The following is a 21370-nucleotide window of genomic DNA, read 5'->3' as shown; positions in this document are numbered from 1 at the left end:
TTTTTTTCCTCCAATCTAGTTTTGTGTGTGTGTGTGTGTGTGTGTGTGTGGCGGGGGGGAACAGCTCAGTTCCAAGCCAAGTTGTTGATTTTCAATCTAGTTGTGGAGGGTGCAGCTCACTGGCCCATGTGGGACGCGAACCAGTGACCTTGGTGTTATGAGCACTGCACTCTAACCACTGAGCCAACCAGCCGTCCACCTGCGCCTCAGCTCCAACTTCAAGCTGCTGCTTCTCACTGGCCCATGTGGGACTCGAACTGACGGCCTTGGTGTTATGAGCACCGTGCTCCAACCACTGAGCCAAACGGTCACCCACCGGCGGCTCAGTTCCAAGCTCAAGGCGTTGTTTTCAATCTAGTGTGGAGGGTGCAGTTCACTGGCCCATGTGGGAATCGAATCGGCAACCTTGTTAAGAGCTCGCGCTCTGACCAACCGAGCCATCCGGCTGCCCCCCACTTCTTGCCTTCTAATAGGAACTCTTGGCATACACTTGACACTGAGTCAGGAGCCACGTCTGACACTGCACCCACCACAGCCAACTGGGCCCCAGCCGAGCATCTGACCCAAAGCTGGTGGATACACACCCTTAGAAAGGTCCACTGGGTCAAACGATCCTCGGAAAAAACAGATTGAAGCAGAGAGGGAAGGCACCAGTTAAACGAGCCATCGAGAGAGGACACAATGGGAATTGAATAGTGTACTTTTGTCTTCCTCTGTGTGAAAATGAGGAAAATACGTACCTGTATTTGCATTTGCTTATTCACGTATAAAGAAACTCTGTAAGAAGCTAGGAACATAAATGAACTATGGGCCTCAGGGAGACTTTACAGAGTACCTTTCTAACTTTCTGCTTTGAATCAGAATCTATTATCTAGTCAAAAAGTCAAATGAAAAAGAAGAGAGATGCCAGGAGGTAGTAATGGGGCAAGAGGCCACAGGAAGCCAAATCTTTGTATAAATCCAAGTTTATTTACTCAGCAGTACTTACTGAGCACCTACTGTGTGCTGGCATTGCTCAAGGAACTGAAGTTACAGCAGGGAAAAGAGACAGCAAAGTCCCTGCTCTCCTGGACTTGTCACTTGAGGGAACCAACAATAACAAAAATCCATTAGGTAAGTGCCAATAAGAAATATCAAGCAGGCGGGAACTTGAGAGGGAAAACCATCTTTAGACAGGCTGGTCGAGGAGGGCAGTTCTGACAATAAACTGAGCAGCAGAGGCCTGGTGAGGGGGGCCATACAGCTATGGAGGAAGACTTCTTGGCAGGAGAGTGTGAAGACAAAACCCTTAGGTGGGACCAGCAAGGGAGGAATGTGCTGGAAGTGAACAGAGGGAACGAGGGAAAAAGTGGTAAGAAGGTGGCTCCTAAACTCTGCTGCACATTGGAGTCCCAGGCGACCCCTCCACACACACACACACACACACACAGATTTAATTAATCAGCATGGGGTTTGACCTGGGCATCAGGGTTTTAAAAGGGCCCCAGATGATTCTAACGTGCAGCAAATTTCAGGGACCACTACGACAGGAGATGTGAACAGAAGGGGGGTACTAGATCAAGTGAGGACCACAACGGTCCTGGATGCTGGAGTGTTCTCTGAGTGAGCTGGAAAGCCACATAAGGGTCCAGAGCAGAGGGCTGACCTCACTGGCTACTGTGCAGGAACAGACCACGAGTGGCTGTGGATGTTCCAGGAAGAGTCCACTGAGATGATCCAGGTACTGATGACGTGGCGAGGGTGGTAGCAGCACAGGTAGAGTGGGGGCTGGTTTCTGCACGACAGGATTTTCTGATGCCCTGTAAACCAAGGCATCGGAAAAGTGGAGTAGAGCAGAGACACATAGAAAGGCCAACCAATGGACCATGCAGCTCTGTGACAAAGAGATGGTTCCAGAACTATCTAGCATCCTGCTTGGTTTCTCGTCCTCCCCCACAAACTTACTTGAGGTGACAAAGTATGTATCGGTATGAAGTCTCTAGATAAAGATGCCAAGATTTAGATCTCCATATATACATGCACATGTACACATGATGTGTCTGTCTGTATATACATGGATGCACAAATATGTCACTAAAAGAATTAAAGGATGCATAGACTACCAAAACGGTGGTTACTTCCGAGGGTTAAAGAGACAGCTAAGAGGACTTTCACATTTTACTCTTAAGTACTTCTTCATTCTTCCAATCTTTTATAACAGCTACGTTTGTGTCCCATTCACATACTTTTTGAACACTCAGAATCAGGAGACAGCCTCTGAGCCTTGGTTTCTCCAGGCCCAAAGCATGTAACAAGAGTTATCCCTACCTGGAGCCCTTCAGACTTACTCTACCCACGCTGAGAACCCCTCTTCCATGTCGAGGCTGGCTCAGGGACTCGTGCAGCAGTGAGCAGCACAGGCCTGAGAGGACAGCCCACAGTAGAGGAACGAGTGCACAGCGTACCTCCCTGGGGCCGGGAAGGGCAACCAAATCAACCTCAAGGTCTGCTGCGGCTTCCTGTGGGGAAGGCACCTGTGAGCTGGGCCTTAGTGCCTAAGGGAATCAACCAGGCAGAGCTGGGATTCAAAGCATAGACAGATGGCCCAGTCTCATTGAAATACAAATCCCAAGGCAGGGAGTAAGGGTTGGGAGCCTCAGGCGCGGTAGTAAGGGACCTCCATGTCGTCCTACCATGTGTGTGGGCACCATTTTTGATTCTGCTGGCATGATGTTTCAATATTTTCCAAAGGGAAATGTTTTCAGGCAAGGCCTCCTCTCAGCAGCTCCGTAGCCCCTCCACCTCCCATGCCCTCCTGTCTTGCACACACCACTGTTACCTGTATCCCCGAAGTGGTGAGTCCCAAGAGTCTAAGGAGGACCTTGGTCCAGCAAGGTTGGCAATAGATCTGTGGTGCGAGCAGATTTGAGGGGAATGAAGCCAGAAGTGGAGAGACCGTTCAGGAGGCGATTATTGCAATAATCCAGGCCAGAACTGGGCAGCGGTGGTGGGGATGGAGCCAGGAGACTGATTCAAAAACCTTTCTTTAGGTGGGGGAGGGTACCTTCTTCAGCATAAGGTCGTAACATGTAGACCCAGAGAAAACTTCATCTCCCCTCAACAAATAAGGAATGTAGGATCAAAGGAATTGCACAGTTTGCCCAAGGCACTGAAATCCTCCTGTCCCAACCCGCAATGCCCGATTACCCCTGAACCCCCAAATCAAGCACTTCAATTTACCTTGAGCTTTAAACTGCAGAGCTTCACCTGCTGCCTCACCGCTGGGATCCATGTGATATCGGTTAGCTTTTTCTTGTAATACGGCATCAAAAGTCTCCTGTGCAATTCGCCTTGCTGCCATGTTTCTCTGACCTACAGGGAGAGGAGGGGGAAAAAAAGACACTAGGAAAGACAACTACTGCTCACAGAGCCTGCTCTCTATTTCACCTAATCCTAAAAGCAACCAGGCAGTAATCCATAATCCCGCACAGTACTACAGAGGAAGGTAGGATTATTTTAAGGGGCCTCTGCCCTCAGGAAGCTCACGGGTGTGTGTTGGCTGAGGAGGAGCAAGAAGAGCATGGTGATCTTGGACAAGTGCTTTTGCCTCTCTGAGCCCATTTTCTCAGAATCCCTTAAAAGAAGCGCTATGAAAGCAATCCCTAACCACCATGTGCGTTGCTGGAGGGCAGCATGAAGCAACACACATCACTGAACATAACCGTGTAGGGGAGTGGGAGCATAAGCATCGCACATGGTGGGTAGGAAAGACGTGATCATTCCCATTTCCCACCCAGGGCCAAGAGGCTCTGAGAACCAATGTCCCCTCTGAGAGAAGCCTCTCAAGCGAGTGGAAGAATCCCTGACTAGTGAGAGTTGTAGGGAAGGGACTCCCATCATCTCGTTTACTTCTTGCAATAACCCAGTGAAGTGGGTCCAGTTATGAATGACATTAAACAGAAGAGGAAATGGGGAAATGGGAGCCTCAGGCTAAGTGACCCCCACCCCCACCCCAAGGTCAGCCAGCCTGGACTGGAATCTGGCAAACAGGGCACGGGTAGTGAGGACAAAGACCTGAAGATTAAGTAGAAAGACTGAAAAAGAAGGAACACTGAGGAATCCGGTGGCGGCCTGTCCTTACCCACCAGACATCCCTTCCAACTTGAAATATGCAACCTAAGACCCAAGCCTGCGCTTGCCTTATAGTCTTCCTTATAACCATCACCCCCTTTCCCACCCTTCAGCCCTTTTCCTAGGATGCGCCTTGTTCTCAGCTGGCGAAGGGCAGGGTCTCCAGGCTAGGGCGGCCCGGAACCAAATCAAACGACCTAACCTTTCTGTGCTTCCGTTTCCCCATCTATGGAATGGGCAGCTAATGGTGGGGACTGAACCCGTTAAAAATGGCAAAGGGCCCGATACAGCGCCCGGCCGTGGTGACCGCCTCACGAGGGGCCGCTCTGGGCTGGGGTGGAATGAATGAGCAAGGGAACGAATGAAACCCTTCGGGTGCGGCCCGCCTGCTCCCGGCCTCCGAGGATGAAGAAAAAGGGGTGTTGGGCCCGGAAGGCCGCGGATCGCCCCTCAAGTCTATACGGGCGGGGCGCGGCCGCCGCGCAGCCCGAGGGCCGAGCCTGCGGCGCAACCGCGGGGACGTGTGGGGGGCCAGGGCCCCCAAGGGCCGAGTCCGAGTCCTCCACCCCGGGGCCCACCCACCGACGATACCCGTGCCGGGGCCTCACCCCGAGCCCACCGCGCGCGGAGTCGCCCCCGCCGCTGTCTCAGACTTCTCAGCCTCCACCGCCGGGAGAGGCGGGGACATGTAAATGAGCCAACGGTCTCCGCAGCGCCGCGCAGGCGCAGGCCGCCGCCGAGCCCTAGTGCACAGGCGCAGGCGGCGGCCGCCGCACCCTCTTGCGCAGGCGCACTGCTCGCTCCTTCAGGGAGGAGTATCCTGAGAAAAATTTCCCTGTATGGGGCAGCGGCAACAGAGAGTGGCCCGGAAAAAGCAGCAGAGACGCCGCCACCGCGCAACTGTTGGCACTCTTGGCTTTACCTGCGCTCATGGCCACCCTTGGTCACTCAGGGAGCGGTTCGCTCACCTGAGGAGGCTGAGGCGAAGCTGCGCAAGCGCGCCGGCGCGCGTACGGCGGCCGGCAGGGTCCTACGGCAGCGCCGCGGGTGACAGACGCGAGCCCCACCCTTTCCCACGTGGCGGCGAAGACCGGGTGAGAAGAGGGAGCCCGGAGACCCCTTGCGCGCCGGCGGGGGCTGGGGGCCGCAGGGTCGGGTTGGTGACTGTGGGCCGGTCTGGGTTGGGGGGAATGAAAGACTCTTACAGAAGCCGCCCGGGGGCGAAATGCCCCACTTCGCAGGCCTCCGTTTTCTTTTCATTCACTACCTGAGTACTTGGTATCTGTTGCATGCCCGGCCCCGCCCTGGAAAGGGGTGAGAAGGTGGGGAGCAAAATGGACTGGGCCCAGCTCTCATGGAGTTAAATTTCATTGGGGAGGCGGCTAGACAGTACAAGCAAATAAGTAAATGAACCATGACACTGCAGGTAGACATAACATCCAAATAATAAAAGAGTGATGTGAAAGGAGAGCCAGAAACAGCGTGATTATGATGGATGCCCCTTGAATAGCTGGGAAGGATTAGAAAGAGACAGGGACGCCCGGGTGAGGAGATCCAGGTAGGAAAAGAGCTGGTAAGGAGACGGTTTTGTTCTGAGAGAGTTGGGACTCCACTGCGGGATGTTGAGCAGGTGAGGAAGGCAGTCTCTTTGTGGTGAATAGACGTGTGGATGTGGCAGGGAGGAAGTAGGCGAGGCCACCTGTTGGGGAGGATGGTGCCTGAACCACGGTAGGTGTGGCTGGCTGGTGGAAGCAGATGAGTAATTCAAAGTCCCCCATGATTCAGTGCACCATTTTCTGGATGAGCAGAACCCTGGCTGTCAGGTGGGGGCCTTGCTAATTTCCTTCCTTTCTCCCAACACATTGAACCCATTGTGGGAGCTGGTCATTTCCCCTCTCTCTTGGCCTGGCTCAGGTGGCTCCCAGATGACCATGCTCAGGCACCATCTTTCTCACGGGCTCTAGATACTTTCATCCCCCGCCAGCCCCATGTCAGACCCAGGAGATCTCGGAGGACCTTTGGGGTGGTCTCAGAGCCAGACATTGATCTCCCCAGCTCAGATGAGCTCAGAGCTGGGCAGAGGGAGGTTTATGGGGGGGGGGGGGAAGTGGGGGGTGCAGAGCAAGGCCAGAGAGCACAGGCTCTGAGCGGCCAGGGGAGGCTCCCAGGAGGAGGAGGCCTGGAAGTCCTGGCAGAAGCGCCTTAGAGGACGCAGGTGGAGGCAAGGTGTTCATGAGCCAGGTGTGCATGATGGCCAAGTCTCGTACTGCCTGTGTGAACTCCGGCAGGTTCGTGCCTCGCTGAGGTTCAGATTCCTCCTCTGTAAAGTAGGCATAATGGCATTCCCCTTTAGGACCGTGCCTCTGTGACAAAGTGGCCACTCACTGTGAGCCCACTTGGGTCTGAAGCACTGCCAGTGTAGGTGAAGTAACGTCAGGTGGCAGAGCCAGGAGCAGAGTCCCACCTGTGGTACCAGCTCAGAAATTTCTGTCCCTCGAAGCTGGCCAGGGAACATTCCACCATCACCAGCCTGGACTCCCTATCTCAAATCAGAAAATCCTTAATATTTTCCTTCAGCTTTGACCTTGAAAATTCTTAGCAATCCCTAAACAGGCTTCCGAATGTTCTGGGGCAGAAAGGAATGGGAGACTGACTCTCTGCAAGGGTGCGACGTGGGGTGTTTGATGCCCTTCTGCTCCCACCTCCACAAATAAACTGGCTGTATTACCCCTTAAGTAACCAAGGAAAGGAGCTAATAGGCAATGTTTGTTGAGCTCTTACTCTGTGCCAAATCCTGCTCTAACTGCTTTTTAGGAATTAACTAGTTGAATTTTTACTATAGCCCTATGAGGTAGATTCTGTGTTTATCCCCGTGTCACCCATGAGGAAATTGATGAACAGGGAGGTTACGTAGAAAGCCTTGGGTGTGGGTGTCGTTCCCCTGCCCCCGCTGGCCTCGGAGCCTGTCCTCCTCCTTCCCGGAGTGTGTGCACCAACACAGATGGAATATTCACATCCTGCGCCACCTCTGTAAGGAGGAGCACAGGCTAGAGTGACTTGTTTCCCACACGGCTCAAATTTGCACTCGGATTTTTGCCACATTCCCATAGTGCTGTCCTAGTACCCCCTTGCCTTTGTCCCCCTACCACTTTCTGTGTTGTGTGATCCTAGAATGGACCCAGACCAGAAACAAACAAATTGTTTTAAAAGACTATGTTAGGACAATCAAGGCAGTTGATCAGGGAATGTATATTAGAAAATAATATTGTATCAGTGTTAACTTTCCTGTGTTACATTTCAGATATGTCTGCCTGCCTTTTATTTCCTATGAACTGGTCATTAGCTCTAGAGCTGTGCTTTTAATATGGTAGCCCCCATCCCCTGTAGCTATTTACATTAAAATGAATTTAAATTAAGTAAAAGTACACCTTGCCTTCCTCAGTGGCACTAGCTACATTTCAGCTGTTCAATCCCACCTGGGCGGCACAGATACATAAGAACACTCTGTCCTTGCACAAAGTTCCAATGGGTGTATAGTCAGACTCAGATCTGAGGTTTTGGCAAGATGACTGACTTCACAGGTGCATTTCGATCTGGTCAGGAGGCAGGTGGTGTTGGGTTTCTCCTTTGATAATGAAATAATACAGGGGACACAGGTACTGTCCACCCGATGTCAGGTTCCCCATCAGTTTTGTACCTCATGGTTTTCAACCTGCAGGGATCATCATCTAGGTCTGTCCTGTTTGGTCAGTTGGCTGAAATTCATCTACAAGTCAGAACTTTCCCTCATCCTCTCTTTATAAACAGATACCCACTTGTGTGAGGGAAGTGGGATAAATGGTGGATTCTTTATTTGCCAGTTTTCAGAAGAATAAGCTGGGTTTGTTTTAAAACTATTATGAATGCACAGATTTTGATTTTGGTATCTATTGGATTTTTTTTAATGTTCGCTTGACCCATCTTTAGCTAGCTGGTGCCCCTTAGGGTTTGCTCCCAAGTCCTTTGACATGACCTTGATGGTCTTTTTTTTTTTTTTTTTTAATTGGGGACTATTGGGAACAGTGCGTTTCTCCAGGGCCCATCAGCTCCAAGTCGTTGTCCTTCAATCTAGTTGGGGAGGGTGCAGTTCAGCTCCAAGTCCATTTGCCATTTTCATGTGGGAATTGAACCGGCAACCTTGTTGTTGAGAGCTTATGCTCTAACCAACTGAGCCATCCGGCCGCCCCATGACCTTGATGGTGTTTAGAAGCTTCCTTGTGTTCTGCTCTCACAAGATGCTCCCGGCTCCTCTGGCCCATTTCTTGCCCAGACCTGGAAGCAGCCATTCTTCCAGGAGCCCTGGTTATGGTATTTAGAGACCGCAGTTTGTGTTTGGGGTGCTCATTGCTGCTGTGGTGTCATTTCTCCTAGGCATTTTTCAGTTGGTACAACAAGAAAATAGTTTTTTTAGTTTGCTTAAGAGAATATACATCATGAATTTGCATTGATACTTCCAGTTCAAATTTAGGAATTCTGAGTTTTTAACTTCTTTGATTTTCTTACGTTAGAATCTTTTTTCTTTTATGCTGGTTCCTAATGACATAAACATTAGTACTTATTTGCTACATCTATAATAGTTTCAGAATAACATTACTAATACTTCCAATAACATGATTACTGAAAACTGTTGAAGATTTTCTTTTGTATTTCATACTATCCTTAGCATATAACCCAGTAAGAATGTGCAGTTACATAACTGTGTTTTAAAATCACATGAAGTGATCTGATTGGTGCAGATATGCTGTTAGATTCCTGGACTTCATTTTACTCTTGCTTTTTAGGGATTGCTTTTATTTTTATTTTCATTTACATTGGTTTATTTCTTTTCCTAACCACATAAAGCATTTACCTGGGCTCCAAATTCAAACCTGTAAAACAAGTACGTTCAGAGAGAACATCCAGCTTCTAGTCCTGTCCTCACCACCCTTTTCTCTACCTCTCCTTACAGGTGACTCTTTCTATTAGTTTTTGAGTTATCCTTTTTATTTATTGTTATTAATTTTTATTTTAAATTTGATTAGTATAACAGTATGCTATTATAATATCTTACATAATTATATACAAACATAACTATATAATAAAGTAATATATTGGGGGTGCCAAAAAATGTATACAAGTGGACACTTTGGTCAACGTTGCTCAAGCAGTAGTTCGCTGTAATCAGAAATGTTTGGACGCTTTTGTGAGCACCTTTTATAATCGCAGAAGTCAAATGTGACTTGTAGTCATCTTTTGTTATCGGGATACATTGAGTATTACAATTTTAATAGTTTTTTTCCTTTCTTAAAATGTGTATACATTTTTTTGGCACCTTCTGTATAGTTATAGTCGTATGTATTATATATAATCATTATATACAACATAATCATATTTACTATGTTACAGTGTAATATAGTACACAGTATATATAGGCTATTCATATATAGCGTAGTGTATATATACAGCATACTACTATATACTATAGTAAAAAATAATAAAGATAAAGTAATAGTTTAATAATATTAATATGATATATGATTATATCATATATAATGATATATTATACTACTTTATTATTTTATATAACAATCATATAACATGTTATTAAGCTATTATTTTTTACTATAAGGACATAATCATATTAACATTCCCCCGTTCTAATAAAATGTAGTAAACTACCTGTCCTCTTCTGCAGTTTTTGAAGCTCTAGGGATGTTGGGATGTCACTCTATCCTATGATTCAGGTTGTAAGAATTTTCCAGGGTGGTCACACAGCTCTAGCCCCAGTAGATGCTCCTTAAATTGTGGCCAGGCTCCCAGCTGCCCTCTTGCCCTGAATGAAGCTTTCTTCTCACCTTAACTTCTCAGCTCAGGAGAGTCTATCAGGCCCCGGTGGCCCCATGCACATGGGATGAAGATGGCCTCCAAGCACATCACCCAGGAGACCTTCGATGCAGCTGTTCTTGAGAACATCGAGGAATTTGAGATGGGGCCAGAGGAAGCAGTGAAAGAGGCTGTGGAGCAGTTTGAATCACAAGGTAAGATGGTGCGGCTCTGTCCGGCTCTGGTCCGGCTCTTTGCTCGACAGCCCCCTCCTGTCCATGGCTCTTAACGTGCGAGAGTGCTGTCCTGCTGTGGCCCCGTCTCGCCTGGCATGGCAGCCCTGGGCCCCTTTCCCTCTCCACACTCTGCCCCAGGCAGGCTGGCGCCCACCCTCTACTTGCCTGGACCTTACCCAGGCATCTGCAGGGCGGATCCTTCAAGGTGGGTCTCCTTTTAATTGTCACTTCCTCGAACAGGCATTTCCTGACCACCTCTCAAGAAATAGAGCCACCTACCGCCATGCTCCACCTGCACCCATGCTTGAGTTCAAGAAGGCAGAAGTACACGTTGATTACCCACCTGTGCAAACAGGTGTCAAGTGTCATGCTCAAACCAGGCCATGGAGGGAGTGGTTAAGAGGGAGTTGTTTCTAGTGATGTGGACAGGATTAGGAGACCCTGCAGGCCACAGCAGGGACCTCTCCTGCCCCAGGAAAGGCCGTGACGGGGTGAGGGTCGCCTGGCAGAGGCAGGGAGCTGAGAATGAACACCTGCCCTCCCACTCCTTGTCTCGATCCAGCTCCCCATTGGCCAAACCCAGTCAGACGCTGGAGGGCAAGGGAGCCCAGGAATCCAGCCTCAGAGATCAGAAGCTGGTGTCCCGGTCACAGAGTGGGATATAGACACTGGACAGGGTCTGGAGGGGCACCCAGAAGTGTCCTACACAGTGGGGGTTTCCTTTGGGGGTGCCAGTGAGGGCAGCGATGCAGCCAGGGGAAGGAGTGATGGGTATCCCAAGGGAGAAGGCTGTGGGGTCCTCTCCCCTTTCAACCCGCCAGGCAGAATGTGCCTCTCACTACAGTGATGGTGGACTCTGCTCTGCTCTGCTCCTGCTCTGCTCCCTTTGGCTGGACAGGGCTGAGGGGCAAAGGCCCCCTCCCTCTCCCCCCACACCTTCCGTGTGGATGTGGCTGTTAAGTCTGGCCTGGGTGGGGAGTGGGGTGCGGGGGGGGGGGGGCCTGGGCAGATTCCTGAAGGCCTCCTAAGTGGGTCATCCCAGCAGAAGGGACATGAGGTGTGACCCCAACCGGCCACACTTGTTTCCTGACTCCTCCTCATCCCTACAGGTGTCAATCTGGGCAACATTATAAAGATGGCGCCCAAAGTCTCTGCAGATGGACCCCAGGAGCCCACACACGAGATCTTGCAGGTAGGAGGGGGCGGCCCATGTGGTCAGGGCTGACCTTACACGTGTGGTCCCACACACATCACCTTGTAATGGTCTCTCAGGGGTACCTTTTCCCTGGTTCCCAGATGGCAGACGTAAGCTCCGAAGGTCAGGGCCTGCCCAGCGTGTTCAGGCAGGCCGAGTTTGCAGCCAGGGCTCCCTGAGTCCATGTCTAGGGCCCCTCGGGGGTGGACAGCGCTCATGGTTTTCCCTGGTGTTAGGAGCCTGCTGGTAGAGGGCACCGTGGAGGAGATTCTCTCTGGCCTTCCTACCATCGAGTTTGCTCAGTGGGATCATAGTAAGGCTGTCACCTATTGAGCACCGACTCTTAGCTCTTAAACTGGCCTGTAGGGTAGGCAGTGGCATTCCTGCATTCTTGATGGGGAGACGGAGGTTCACAGCCTGCCCTTGTTTTCTAGCAGCCCAAACAGGGAACATCTAGCTCACAGGAGTTAAGTCCTTCCCTTAGGGGCATGCATGAAATGGTAAGCTCTTGGTGAAACAGCAGAAGCTTTTTGTGTTTATTGAGAACGGGCTATGAACTCACTTCTGTGCAAAGTGCTTTCCTTGTACTATCTCAGTTATTCTCTGAAGGACACCTGCAAGATTGGGATTGTTATCCCTGTTTTACAGATGGGGAAATTGAGATCCAAAGATAAGGCAGCAGGGGAGTGTAGTGATACAAGAGGAAGTTGGAGGAGACAGCCCTAGGTGTGATCCCAGCTCTGACTAAAGGCAAGGTGCTTGCTTCTCCCGGTCCTCAGAGTCCTCACCATCTCCTGCCTTACAGAGCTTTTGTGAAAATCATCTCGTTGTTTTCTTTGCTAGTAAGGATGAATGTATTTTAAAATGATCTTGTATTCTGGCAATTTTTCTATGGGTGCTTCATCTTTTTTTGTCTTACGGATTTTTAGATGCCCTTTATATATGAAAGATCTCAGTAACAACGATCTCTAACAATCATTGAGTACTTCTGAAGTGCTCAGCATCGTACTAAATGCTTAAAACACATGATCTCAATCTGTAATTAGCCCATTTTGTTGATTAGGAATCTGAGGCTTCCCAAAAATAACTGTCTCACCTATGGTCACAGCCAGTGAGGGGCAGAGCTGGGACCCAGACCCAGGTCCCTTTCTCAGGGAAGCCAAGCTCAGAGAATGGCTCGAGCGTCTTCTACCAGCAGTATAGGAAACTCCTTATTTGTTTCCAGCCTTTGCTCTTTGATTCTTCTTAATTTCACTTGTAAAATTTTATTTTTCTTTACAGAAGACAATGTGAATATGTTCTTGGCATAAAAGACGCAAGCAATTCTCAGGCATTTATAGTAACATCTGAAAGTCCCTGCTCTGTGCATCCCACCAGCCTCCTTCTCGCCCCTCCCTGGGGGTGGTGCCACACACTTTGGCGTTTGCATCTCCCAGCCCTTCTCATGTGCCCGCGGCACTGTTGACCTCTGCTTGTGTGTTTTAGTTCTGATGCATACAAACTGCTTATCTGTGGAGGGAGAAAAATTCAACTTTGTGATGCTGCCTTTTGAAGTGAATCAGCTAGAGTTATGAAGTTTGTTGTAACAGACTCGTACAAATAAAACCAAGATGAAATCTTGAAACTCTGAGTAGAAAGTGAGGCTGGCCGGTTTTATGTGTGGGAAGTTGCAGAATAAAAGCCATCAGTCATAGAATGACCCCAGGGTTAGAGGACAGAGCCCTGTCACCATGCTGAGCTGTCACAGGTGGAGCACAGGTTTCTCTGCCACCTCCACATTAGCAGTTGTCCTCTGCTCAGCCAACCTGCAGGGTTTTGGGGTCACAGGCAGCACCGAGGAACTGTGAAGACAACCCCCATAGCCAGCTGACTCAGACTCAGCGTTATGATCAGACCCAGGACAAGAAGAGATTTCCCATAAATTTGATAACCACCAGTGTGCAAATATTGGTCATTTTCTGTCCTCTCTTTATCTGGTTACATAGAATAGTTGTAACTCTAGTATATTGTGTCTCAATGGCACTTGTGTCATATGCTTTTCAAGTTTCTTGCAGGGTTCCAACTAAAATGCCACAACCTCTGTTTGTTTTGTTCTTGTGGTAAAAAACACAACATAAAACCTACCATCTTAACCGTTTCTAAGTGCACAGCTCAGTGGCATTAGTACATTCACATCGCTGTGCGGCCATCACACCAGCCATATCCAGAACTCCTTTGTCTTCCCAAACTGACACTGTCCCCGTTAAGCACAAACTGCCCTTTCCCACCTCCCCCAGCCCTTGGCACCCACCATCTACATTATGTCTATGAGTTTGTCTCCTCCAGGGACCTCATATAAGTGAAATTTTGCAGTATTTGTCCTTTTGTGTTTGGCTTATTTCACTGAGAATAATGTCCTCAAGATTTATCCATGCTGTAGCAGGTGTCAGACTTTCCTTCCTTTTTACGGCTATGTAATATTCCATTGTATGGATGGACCACATTTTGTTGATCCATTCATCCATTGATGGACACTTGAGTTGCTTCCACCTTTTGGCTATTTTGAATAATGCTGCTGTGCGCCTGAATGTACAAGCATCTCTCTCTTCGAGACCCTGCTTTCAATTCTTTTGAGTGTATATCCGAAGGGGGATAGCTAGATCATGTGGTAATTCTATACTTAATTTTTTGAGGAGCTGCTAAACTGTTTTCCAAAGCGGCTGCACCGTTTCACATGCCTCCATCCATGCACAATGGCTCCAATTCTGCACGTCCCTGCTAACACTAGTCATTTTCTGTTTTCATAGTGGCCATCCTTCAGGGTGTGATGGTATCTCATGGTTTTGATTTGTGTTTCCCTGTTGATTAGTGATGGGGAGCACCTTTTCCTGTGCTCATTGGCCATTGTGAATCTTCTTTGGAGGAATGCCTATTCAAGTCACTACTCCCATTTTAATCTATTTCTTAGTATTCTGTTTCATTTTAACACATGCTCAGTTAAGTCCACAAATCTATCCCAGTGAGGCTTGGCTGACAGGCATCCTTGCCTTTCAGGGCATTTGAACTACATCAAAGGCCTTTGGGCTGAGGGTATCTATAGAAACACCCTTACTGTGTGGGTAGGCTGGGGTGCAAATTATTTCAGAAACTCCAGAGGCATGGATTCATCTTGGACTCCTGCTGAGGCAGGCCCTGAAGTCATGGAGTCGAATAGCAGCTAGTCCTGTCTGTCCTGTTCAGATTGTTTTCTCTCATTATTTTTTCTCCAAGGGCTTAGAGTTGAATTTGAGTGAACCAGTGTGGTTTCATTTGGCAGATGCTAAGTTAATATTTGTGGAATGTATGAGAAAGACAAACAGGAAACATGTGTGAGCAGGTCTGGCAAAGGCAGCTTTTGCCTTCTTCGGAGAACTGACCATTGGTGTATAGCCATGTAACAAGCAACTAGAGTTTCCAGGCGGGAATTCCCGCCTGTTCCAGGAATTTTTTTCACTTTCCCATTCCTGAATCCCGAGAAAAGTTGGTCGGGAAATCGGGAAACTTGGCTCCTTGAGCCCAGGTGGTTGGTAGTATTGGCCGTCACATTGTGGGAACGATTCATTGTGGAGAACAGAACACAGTTTATAATCTCAGGATTCGGGAACGGGAAAGCAAAAAAAAATCCTGAGAACGGGCGGGAATTCCCACCCGGAAACCCTACAAGCAACCAAAAACAACAGACAATTTATTGTTTCTTACAGTTCTACTGGGTTGACTGAGCTCAGCTGGATGGTTCTCTTGGTGTCGCTTGGGGTCTCTCATGCAGTGGCAAGCAGCGCTGGAACATTTAGCACATCTGCACTTTGTGTGGTTCCTTGGCAGGGACACTGAGAGGGCTGGGCCTCTCCCTCTAAGTGGCCTCTGAAACTCAAGGCTCCTACAAGCACAGCTGTAGCAGCTGCCACGGCTGGAACTGGCCTCACAGAATGAGTGCAGGCCCAGACCTTGGAGGAGGGGGTGCTGCAGCCGTGCAGCCCTGTGGCTCTTTGGGCTGAGCTGACACAGGTTTCTCCCGTGTTCTGTAGGTCCTGGACGACCTGCAGGAGTCTGTAGCCTGCGCCCGCCCCCAGGAGGTGTCCGTACACCTTGCCCGCTTTTGCGAACAATGCAAGCAGCACAAGGCCTGCCGCTTCCTGGCAGCCCAGAAGGGCGCCTACCCCATCCTCCTCGCCGCCTGGAAGCTGGCTGCCGCGGGAGACCAGGGCCTCCTGCTCCAGGCCCTCAACGCCCTGTCAGCCCTGATTGACAGCCAGCCCGACCTCCTGGACACCCAGGGCCTAAAGCTGCTGGTGGCCACGCTGGCCCAGAATGCCAGCACAGCTGATCTGCTCTGCTCTGGGATACGCTGTGTACGGCACGCCTGTCTGAAGCACGAGCAGAATCGGCAGAGCCTGGTGAAGGCTGGCGTGCTGCCCCTGCTGACCCACGCCATCACCCGGCATGGCTGCTGTGCGGACGTGGTCAGGGAGGCCTGCTGGGCCCTTCGTGTCATGACCTTTGATGATGACATCCGTGTGCCCTTCGGCCACGCCCATGACCACGCCAAGATGATCGTGCAGGAGCACGGAGGCTTGAAGGTGCTCATCGAGGCAGCCAGAGGTAGGAGCAAGAGGGAGAGTCAAGGCTTAGGCCTGCTCCAAGCACGGCCGCCTTCAGGCTCCACTGGCCTCTGTTGGCTTCATTCCACCTACCTGGCAGCCCTCATGGAACAGTATCCTTACTCCTAGCTGCTCCCGGAGAGTTCCAGGCCAGCACTCATTGGCCAGGACCAAGTCCTGTGCCCATGTCTGAAGCCATTTGGGAAGGAGGCTCAGCTCTGTCCAACCACAGATTGAGAGTGAGGAAGGGAGAGCTCCCCAAAGGGAAAAACAAGGGTGTTTCGCGAAGATGGGGTAAATGTCGCTGGCACTCACCGTGGCCGGTCCCAGGTGGCAGTTTACACTCTGGTTCACACTTGATTACAAATCCTTATGCTTGTACATGTTCCTGACTCCAGGGTGAGCATAGTAAACCGGCCATGGGAGGTCACAAAGCTGACATTCAGACCCCAAAGCACCAGCCCCCTGTCCACTGCATCCACCAGGAAAGGCCTGACTGGGGTCTGGGGCACAGAAGGTGCTAGAAGAGTGAGTTTTCCTTCCCGGCCTGCCCGTGGCACTGGCTCCATGGCCAGGCCTGTGTGCAGGATGCCAGCCCTGTCTGCAGCGGAGGTGGGCCTGCCTCAGTCTCCCGTCTACACCCTTGGAGAGGGTGGAAACAGGTCCTGACCCTCTGTGAAGTCAGTCTGCTTTTTCTGGGGTAGCAGAGGAAGGAGCCAGTAGGATATGTGGATGTACAAAAGGGTTATTGCAAGGAGTTGGCCTTCAAATCTGAAATCCTTGGGGCAGGAGCAGACAGCACAGTCCACACGTGTGCTTCCTCCTCCTCAGGGAGACCCCAGTTTCTCTCGTAAGGCCTTCCGCTGCTTAGATGAGGCCTATCCAGACCATTGAGGTTCTCCTTTACTTCGTCAGCTGGTTGTGGATGTTACAGTGTGTAGAGAACATCTCCACGGCACATCCAGATTAGCGCTCATGGTGGCACTGGGGTTGTGGCCTCGCCAGGGGACACACGAACTGACCATCACCGAGCTCTGTATAAATGATGGCTCTCCACCCTCTCCTAACCCACACCGGGCTCAGAGCAGCCTCTTCATCCTGTGCCTCTTAGCTTGGTCTTCACGTCTGTTCAGTGTTGTCGGTCAACTCTATCCATATGTCTCTATGGTTTCTGGGTTTCCAGTTGCACTTAGAAAGGTCATTCCCACCCCAACATCATAAAAATAGTCTCAGATGTTTTATTGTAGTACTATTAGTTTTCTTTTTTTAGATGATACCGTCAGTAGGTCTGGAATTTATCTGGGTGGGGGGAGTGTATTCCCCAGCAGGGGGCGCTGCAGGCCTGGGCAGCCCCTGGTGTTCCCTGGGGCTCAACTGGTACAGGCAGCCACCCCACCAGGCAGAGGATGGAGCAGGATTTGCATCAGGACCACCAGCTCAGAGCCACGGCTGGTCCCCTGCCCCTTCTTCACCCCTGTAGCTCCTCTCCGTCTCCGCAGCATTCCCCGACAACCCCAGTGTCCTGAGTGAGCTCTGCAGCACCCTCTCCCGCCTGGCCGTCCGCAACGAGTTCTGCCAGGAGGTCGTCGACCTTGGGGGCCTCGGTGTCCTGGTAGCCCTGCTGGCTGACTGCAGCGACCACCAGGTGGGCATCCAGAGCCATCTTAGGGTGCGAAATCCCCCTTGCTTGGGTTTTGGTGTGGTATTTTCCTCTACACCAGGGGAAGGCTTTGGACTCCCAGAGAACTCTGCCCCTTTGGTCCTCTGCCAGACACACAAGTTGGAGTCAGAAATCACTGGTCCTGTCTGTTGATCCCAGAACCAAAGTGTGGTTTCCACTTCTCATTGATGCATGGGCGGGAACTAAAGTTTTGGGGCAGACAAATCCACCCACCTGCTGTTACTGCCATTTAGCACCTTTGTATTTTCTACTAGGAGTGGGAGGAACGAGTGGGTGTCACCAGGGCTGGCCCAGACCCCAAGTCAGCTGTGTGATGCTTGAGTGAGGCCCACCCCGCACTGCCTGGGTTTCTTCATCTGTATGACAGGCAGGGACCCCTACTGACACGCCTTCATTTAGCAGTCACTTATCAACCCCTGCTCCACATACCTGGCCCAGGGTCAGGGAGCCTGGCCCGGGGCAGCAATGGTTCTGCTGCCCCCAACCCCGTCCAGTGACGTCAGCCAGGCTCCTGTGCAGGCAGCAGAAAGCTGAATCTGAGCTGGCTTAAGCAATCGAGGGAATGCAATTAGCTTGTACTCCTGGACCGCTGGGGTGGGGGCCTTGATCCACCCCCTCCCTCACTGGTCTGCCCCTCACTGGGGCAGTTAGCAGTCCCAGCGGCATCTGGCTGGCTGTCCTCAGCTCAGGTCAGTCAGAGCCCACCTTGGGCCTACAGCTGTGGCCAGGGGGACCTGGGGTCCTGTTTGCTGGCCTGAGCCAAGGCCTCCTCTGTGTGTGTGTGGGAGGGTGTCAAGGTTGTCTCAATGCCTGGGCTGGATGCAGGTGGCCTAAACCACAGGGTCCGCCTCCCCTGCCTCCCCTGCCTTCTCTATACAGCGAGTAGTAACCCTGCTGTTACGTGCCAACTACACTCCCCAGGGTGGCCCCAGCTGTTGTTCAGACCCTCCCTCGAGCCCCCCTCCACAATACAGCAATCAAGCAGTTAGTGCCTGGTGCAATGGGAGGGGGACTGGCCGGGCCTGACCCCCGTGTGCTCTCCGTGTAGGACCTCGTGAAGCAGGTGCTGAGCGCCCTGCGGGCCATTGCGGGCAATGATGATGTGAAGGATGCCATCGTCCGTGCTGGTGGGACAGAGTCCATCGTGGCTGCCATGACCCGGCACCTGGCCAGCCCCCAGGTACCACCCGGAAGCACATGAGGTGGGATGGTGGGGCGGGAATCCCAGCTCAGTGTCTATATCTGCGTGATGCTCTTTCCATTTCCTCAAGCGGGGCTGAGGGAGGGGTGGAGCCCAAGGGTGAGGGGGGGTGGAACCCAGGGATGAGGGAGGGGTGCAGCCCAGGGGTGAGGGAGGGGTGGAGCCCAAGGGTGAGGGGGGGGTGGAACCCAGGGATGAGGGAGGGGTGCAGCCCAGGGGTGAGGGAGGGGTGGAGCCCAAGGGTGAGGGGGGGTGGAACCCAGGGATGAGGGAGGGGTGCAGCCCAGGGGTGAGGGAGGGGTGGAGCCCAAGGGTGAGGGGGGGTGGAACCCAGGGATGAGGGAGGGGTGCAGCCCAGGGGTTAGGGAGGGTGGAGCCCAGGTGAATGGGGGGGGGCAAGAAGGGGCGGGGAGAGCTTGGTTGATATTTTTGTCACCCTGGTACTGTTCCTGTTAGTACTCAACCCATACAGACCTGGACTGACAGCAGTCCATCCAGGTGAGGTTGCAGGGCACTCCCCTGAGGAGTTGATAATTATGGGGGTCTGTTGGCCGGGTCTCCGTCATCCTGTGACCCATCCGCAGGTGTGTGAACAGAGCTGTGCAGCCCTGTGTGTCCTGGCCCTGCGCAAGCCGGAGAACAGCCGGATCATCGTGGAGGGCGGTGGGGCCTTGGCTGCACTGGAGGCCATGAAGGCACACCCACAGGAGGCCGGCGTGCAGGTGGGCACATGGAAAGAGGGACAGGAGCCTGCTGGGTGGGGGGAGGGGGGGCGCGGAAGGAGGACCTCCCTGTCCCTGCCCCCATCCCCATCATGACCCAAGTCTCGGTTCTCCTTCCTTCCGAGCCTGTGGTCTTACGGCTGCATCCCGACTCCCAGAGTATACGAGCCTCGCTCCTGTCTTCTCCCTGCATTTGATCTTCCCTAATAGGCCCTTTGTAGGGATCTGGGGGGGAGGAGGATTGGGGAGAGCAGATGGGGCTCTGCTGGGGTTTAGGGAGATTGCAGCCCTGCCTTGGACTACTGTCCACACCTCACTGGGGAGTCGGCGGGACCGTGTGCACAGCTTGGCCGGAAACCCATGCTCCTCCCTGCGCTCCCTGGCTCTCCTGTCTCCCACTCCTGCACCTTCCAGCACTGGGGCCTCCTCCTAGTCCTTACACACACTAGGCTCCGAGCCCAATGTGGCCTATGCCATCCTGGTCCTTCCTCCAGGACACCATGCCCTTGACTGGACCTGGCGTCCTCTCCCGACTACCCTTGCAGGAACCTCCTCACACCTCCCCTGCGCCTTACCCACTCTCCCAGTGGTGGCAGGCCTTGCGGTGCTTCTAGGCACCCACACGTGGGAGATATATATGCAGGGTGCAAATGGTGACCGAATGAATATGTCATTCCCAGATGGGCCCTGTGCACACGCCCCTCTTCCCACTGTCTTACTGCGCTCCTCCCCTGGGGCCCCTGCCAGGCTCTGTGACACTGAGGATCCACCCCTGAGAAGGGATCAGCCCCACCTGCCAAGCCCTTGGCGTCCCTGAGCTTTAGTTTCTTCACCAGGGAGATGGGGGATTAGCTGCTGAGAGGATGAAGAGATGCCTCAGGCCTGATGAGTCACAGTGTAACACCCGTGGAATGCCAGCTGTGCTCCTCACTGACGCATTGTGTTATGAGGGCAACCGTGAGGTCAGAGCGGACTCTACCCCAGGGCCCCGCCCACCAGCTCATAGCCCTCACCTCTACTCTCCCTTCCAGAAACAGGCCTGCATGCTGATTCGAAACCTGGTGGCCCGCAGCCAGGCCTTCTCACAGCCCCTCTTGGATCTGGGGGCCGAGGCCCTCATTACTCAGGCCCAGGCCACCCACCGAGACTGTGACGATGTGGCCAAGGCCGCCCTGCGGGACCTGGGCTGCCACGTTGAGCTCCGAGAGCTGTGGACTGGACAGAAGGGCAACCTGGCACTGTGACCCAGCCTTGATCTGGGCCATGAGTCTGGGTGAGTCGTGTGACTCAGGAAATGGGGAGATCCATGTCCTGCCACTCTGCCCCGATACCCCCCCATTCCTCCCCTCACTCAGCAATAGGTGTTTTCTGATGGGGGCCAGGTACAAGTTGGGGGGTGGGAAGGGAGCACTGGTGAGGGGTCTCCACTGGGTCCTGTGCTCCCCTTACCAGCTGACAGTGTTGGTATCATCTGTCCTGCCCCGCCCCCCACCCCGCCCTTTCCTACCAGAAGGGCCTTCTAGCGTTGCTTGAGGCAAAGGGCTGTCTGAAATTGGGCAGCCTCACTGGCCAGTCTCAGAGCAGGGCAGGGATCCCGCTCTTGCCCCTTCAAGTCTGTTCTGGCGCTACTCCTGTTTTTCTTACCTGTAAAACGGGTGGCAGATACCTTGCTCTTCTGGCCAGAGGGCAGGGACCAAGGCTGGTCCATCTCTGGGGCCCCAGGCCAGCCAGTGGTGCGTGGTAATAAAAGACTGTTGGTTGAATGATG

At 52.1% G+C, this 21370-nt stretch overlaps 2 protein-coding genes and 1 long non-coding RNA gene across 18 annotated transcripts in view; 1 reads left to right on the top strand and 2 right to left on the bottom strand.

Moving 5' to 3' along the window:
- SUGP2 (SURP and G-patch domain containing 2) overlaps positions 1-5125 on the bottom strand; it is a 24399-nt gene extending 19274 nt beyond the window's left edge. For 5 of the 11 annotated variants that reach the window (XR_016019001.1, XM_088792368.1, XM_019736844.3 and 2 more), the window contains exons 1-2: positions 5033-5125; positions 3220-3351 (exon numbers count right to left, since the gene is read on the bottom strand). Coding sequence is in view for 7 of the 11 variants with exons in the window: in XM_088792368.1 (XP_088648494.1) it covers positions 3220-3351; positions 5033-5042 (142 nt within the window). In the remaining 4 variants the exon portion in view is untranslated. Of the gene's footprint in view, positions 1-1645; positions 1800-2818; positions 2888-3219; positions 3353-4718; positions 4864-5032 lie in introns of those variants that run through there. The other 6 variants (XM_088792369.1, XM_088792372.1, XM_074337813.2 and 3 more) reach the window with 4 other exon arrangements.
- ARMC6 (armadillo repeat containing 6) lies at positions 4890-21370 on the top strand. 5 transcript variants are annotated; one of them, XM_074337821.2, is made up of 9 exons: positions 4890-5204; positions 8992-9097; positions 9997-10166; positions 11297-11379; positions 15426-15999; positions 17498-17643; positions 18728-18859; positions 19465-19602; positions 20634-21370. In XM_074337821.2, exons 3-9 carry the CDS (start codon positions 10040-10042, stop codon positions 20844-20846), a joined length of 1413 nt encoding a protein of 470 aa, XP_074193922.2. In that variant the 5' UTR covers positions 4890-5204; positions 8992-9097; positions 9997-10039; the 3' UTR covers positions 20847-21370. The 5 variants fall into 5 exon arrangements, with proteins under 5 accessions (XP_074193922.2, XP_088648501.1, XP_019592411.3 ...); XM_088792375.1 differs by lacking the exon at positions 8992-9097 and adding an exon at positions 20439-20564 and having other exon boundaries at positions 4916-5204; XM_019736852.3 differs by lacking the exon at positions 8992-9097 and having other exon boundaries at positions 4917-5204.
- LOC141572688 (uncharacterized) lies at positions 8038-10121 on the bottom strand. Of its 2 annotated transcripts, none has more exons than XR_012498052.2 (2): positions 9984-10121; positions 8038-8516 (listed from the first exon to the last, which is right to left on the bottom strand). It is a non-coding gene; the product is annotated as an uncharacterized LOC141572688 (long non-coding RNA). The 2 variants fall into 2 exon arrangements; XR_012498053.2 differs by lacking the exon at positions 9984-10121 and adding an exon at positions 9808-9977.

Source organism: Rhinolophus sinicus, chromosome 15, assembly GCF_057876585.1.
Source record: "Rhinolophus sinicus isolate RSI-liver-muscle chromosome 15, RSI-T2T, whole genome shotgun sequence".
In the NCBI taxonomy this organism is placed as follows: domain Eukaryota; kingdom Metazoa; phylum Chordata; class Mammalia; order Chiroptera; family Rhinolophidae; genus Rhinolophus; species Rhinolophus sinicus.
Note: the sequence above shows the minus strand (reverse complement) of the source record. Positions and strands in the feature narration are given on the sequence as shown.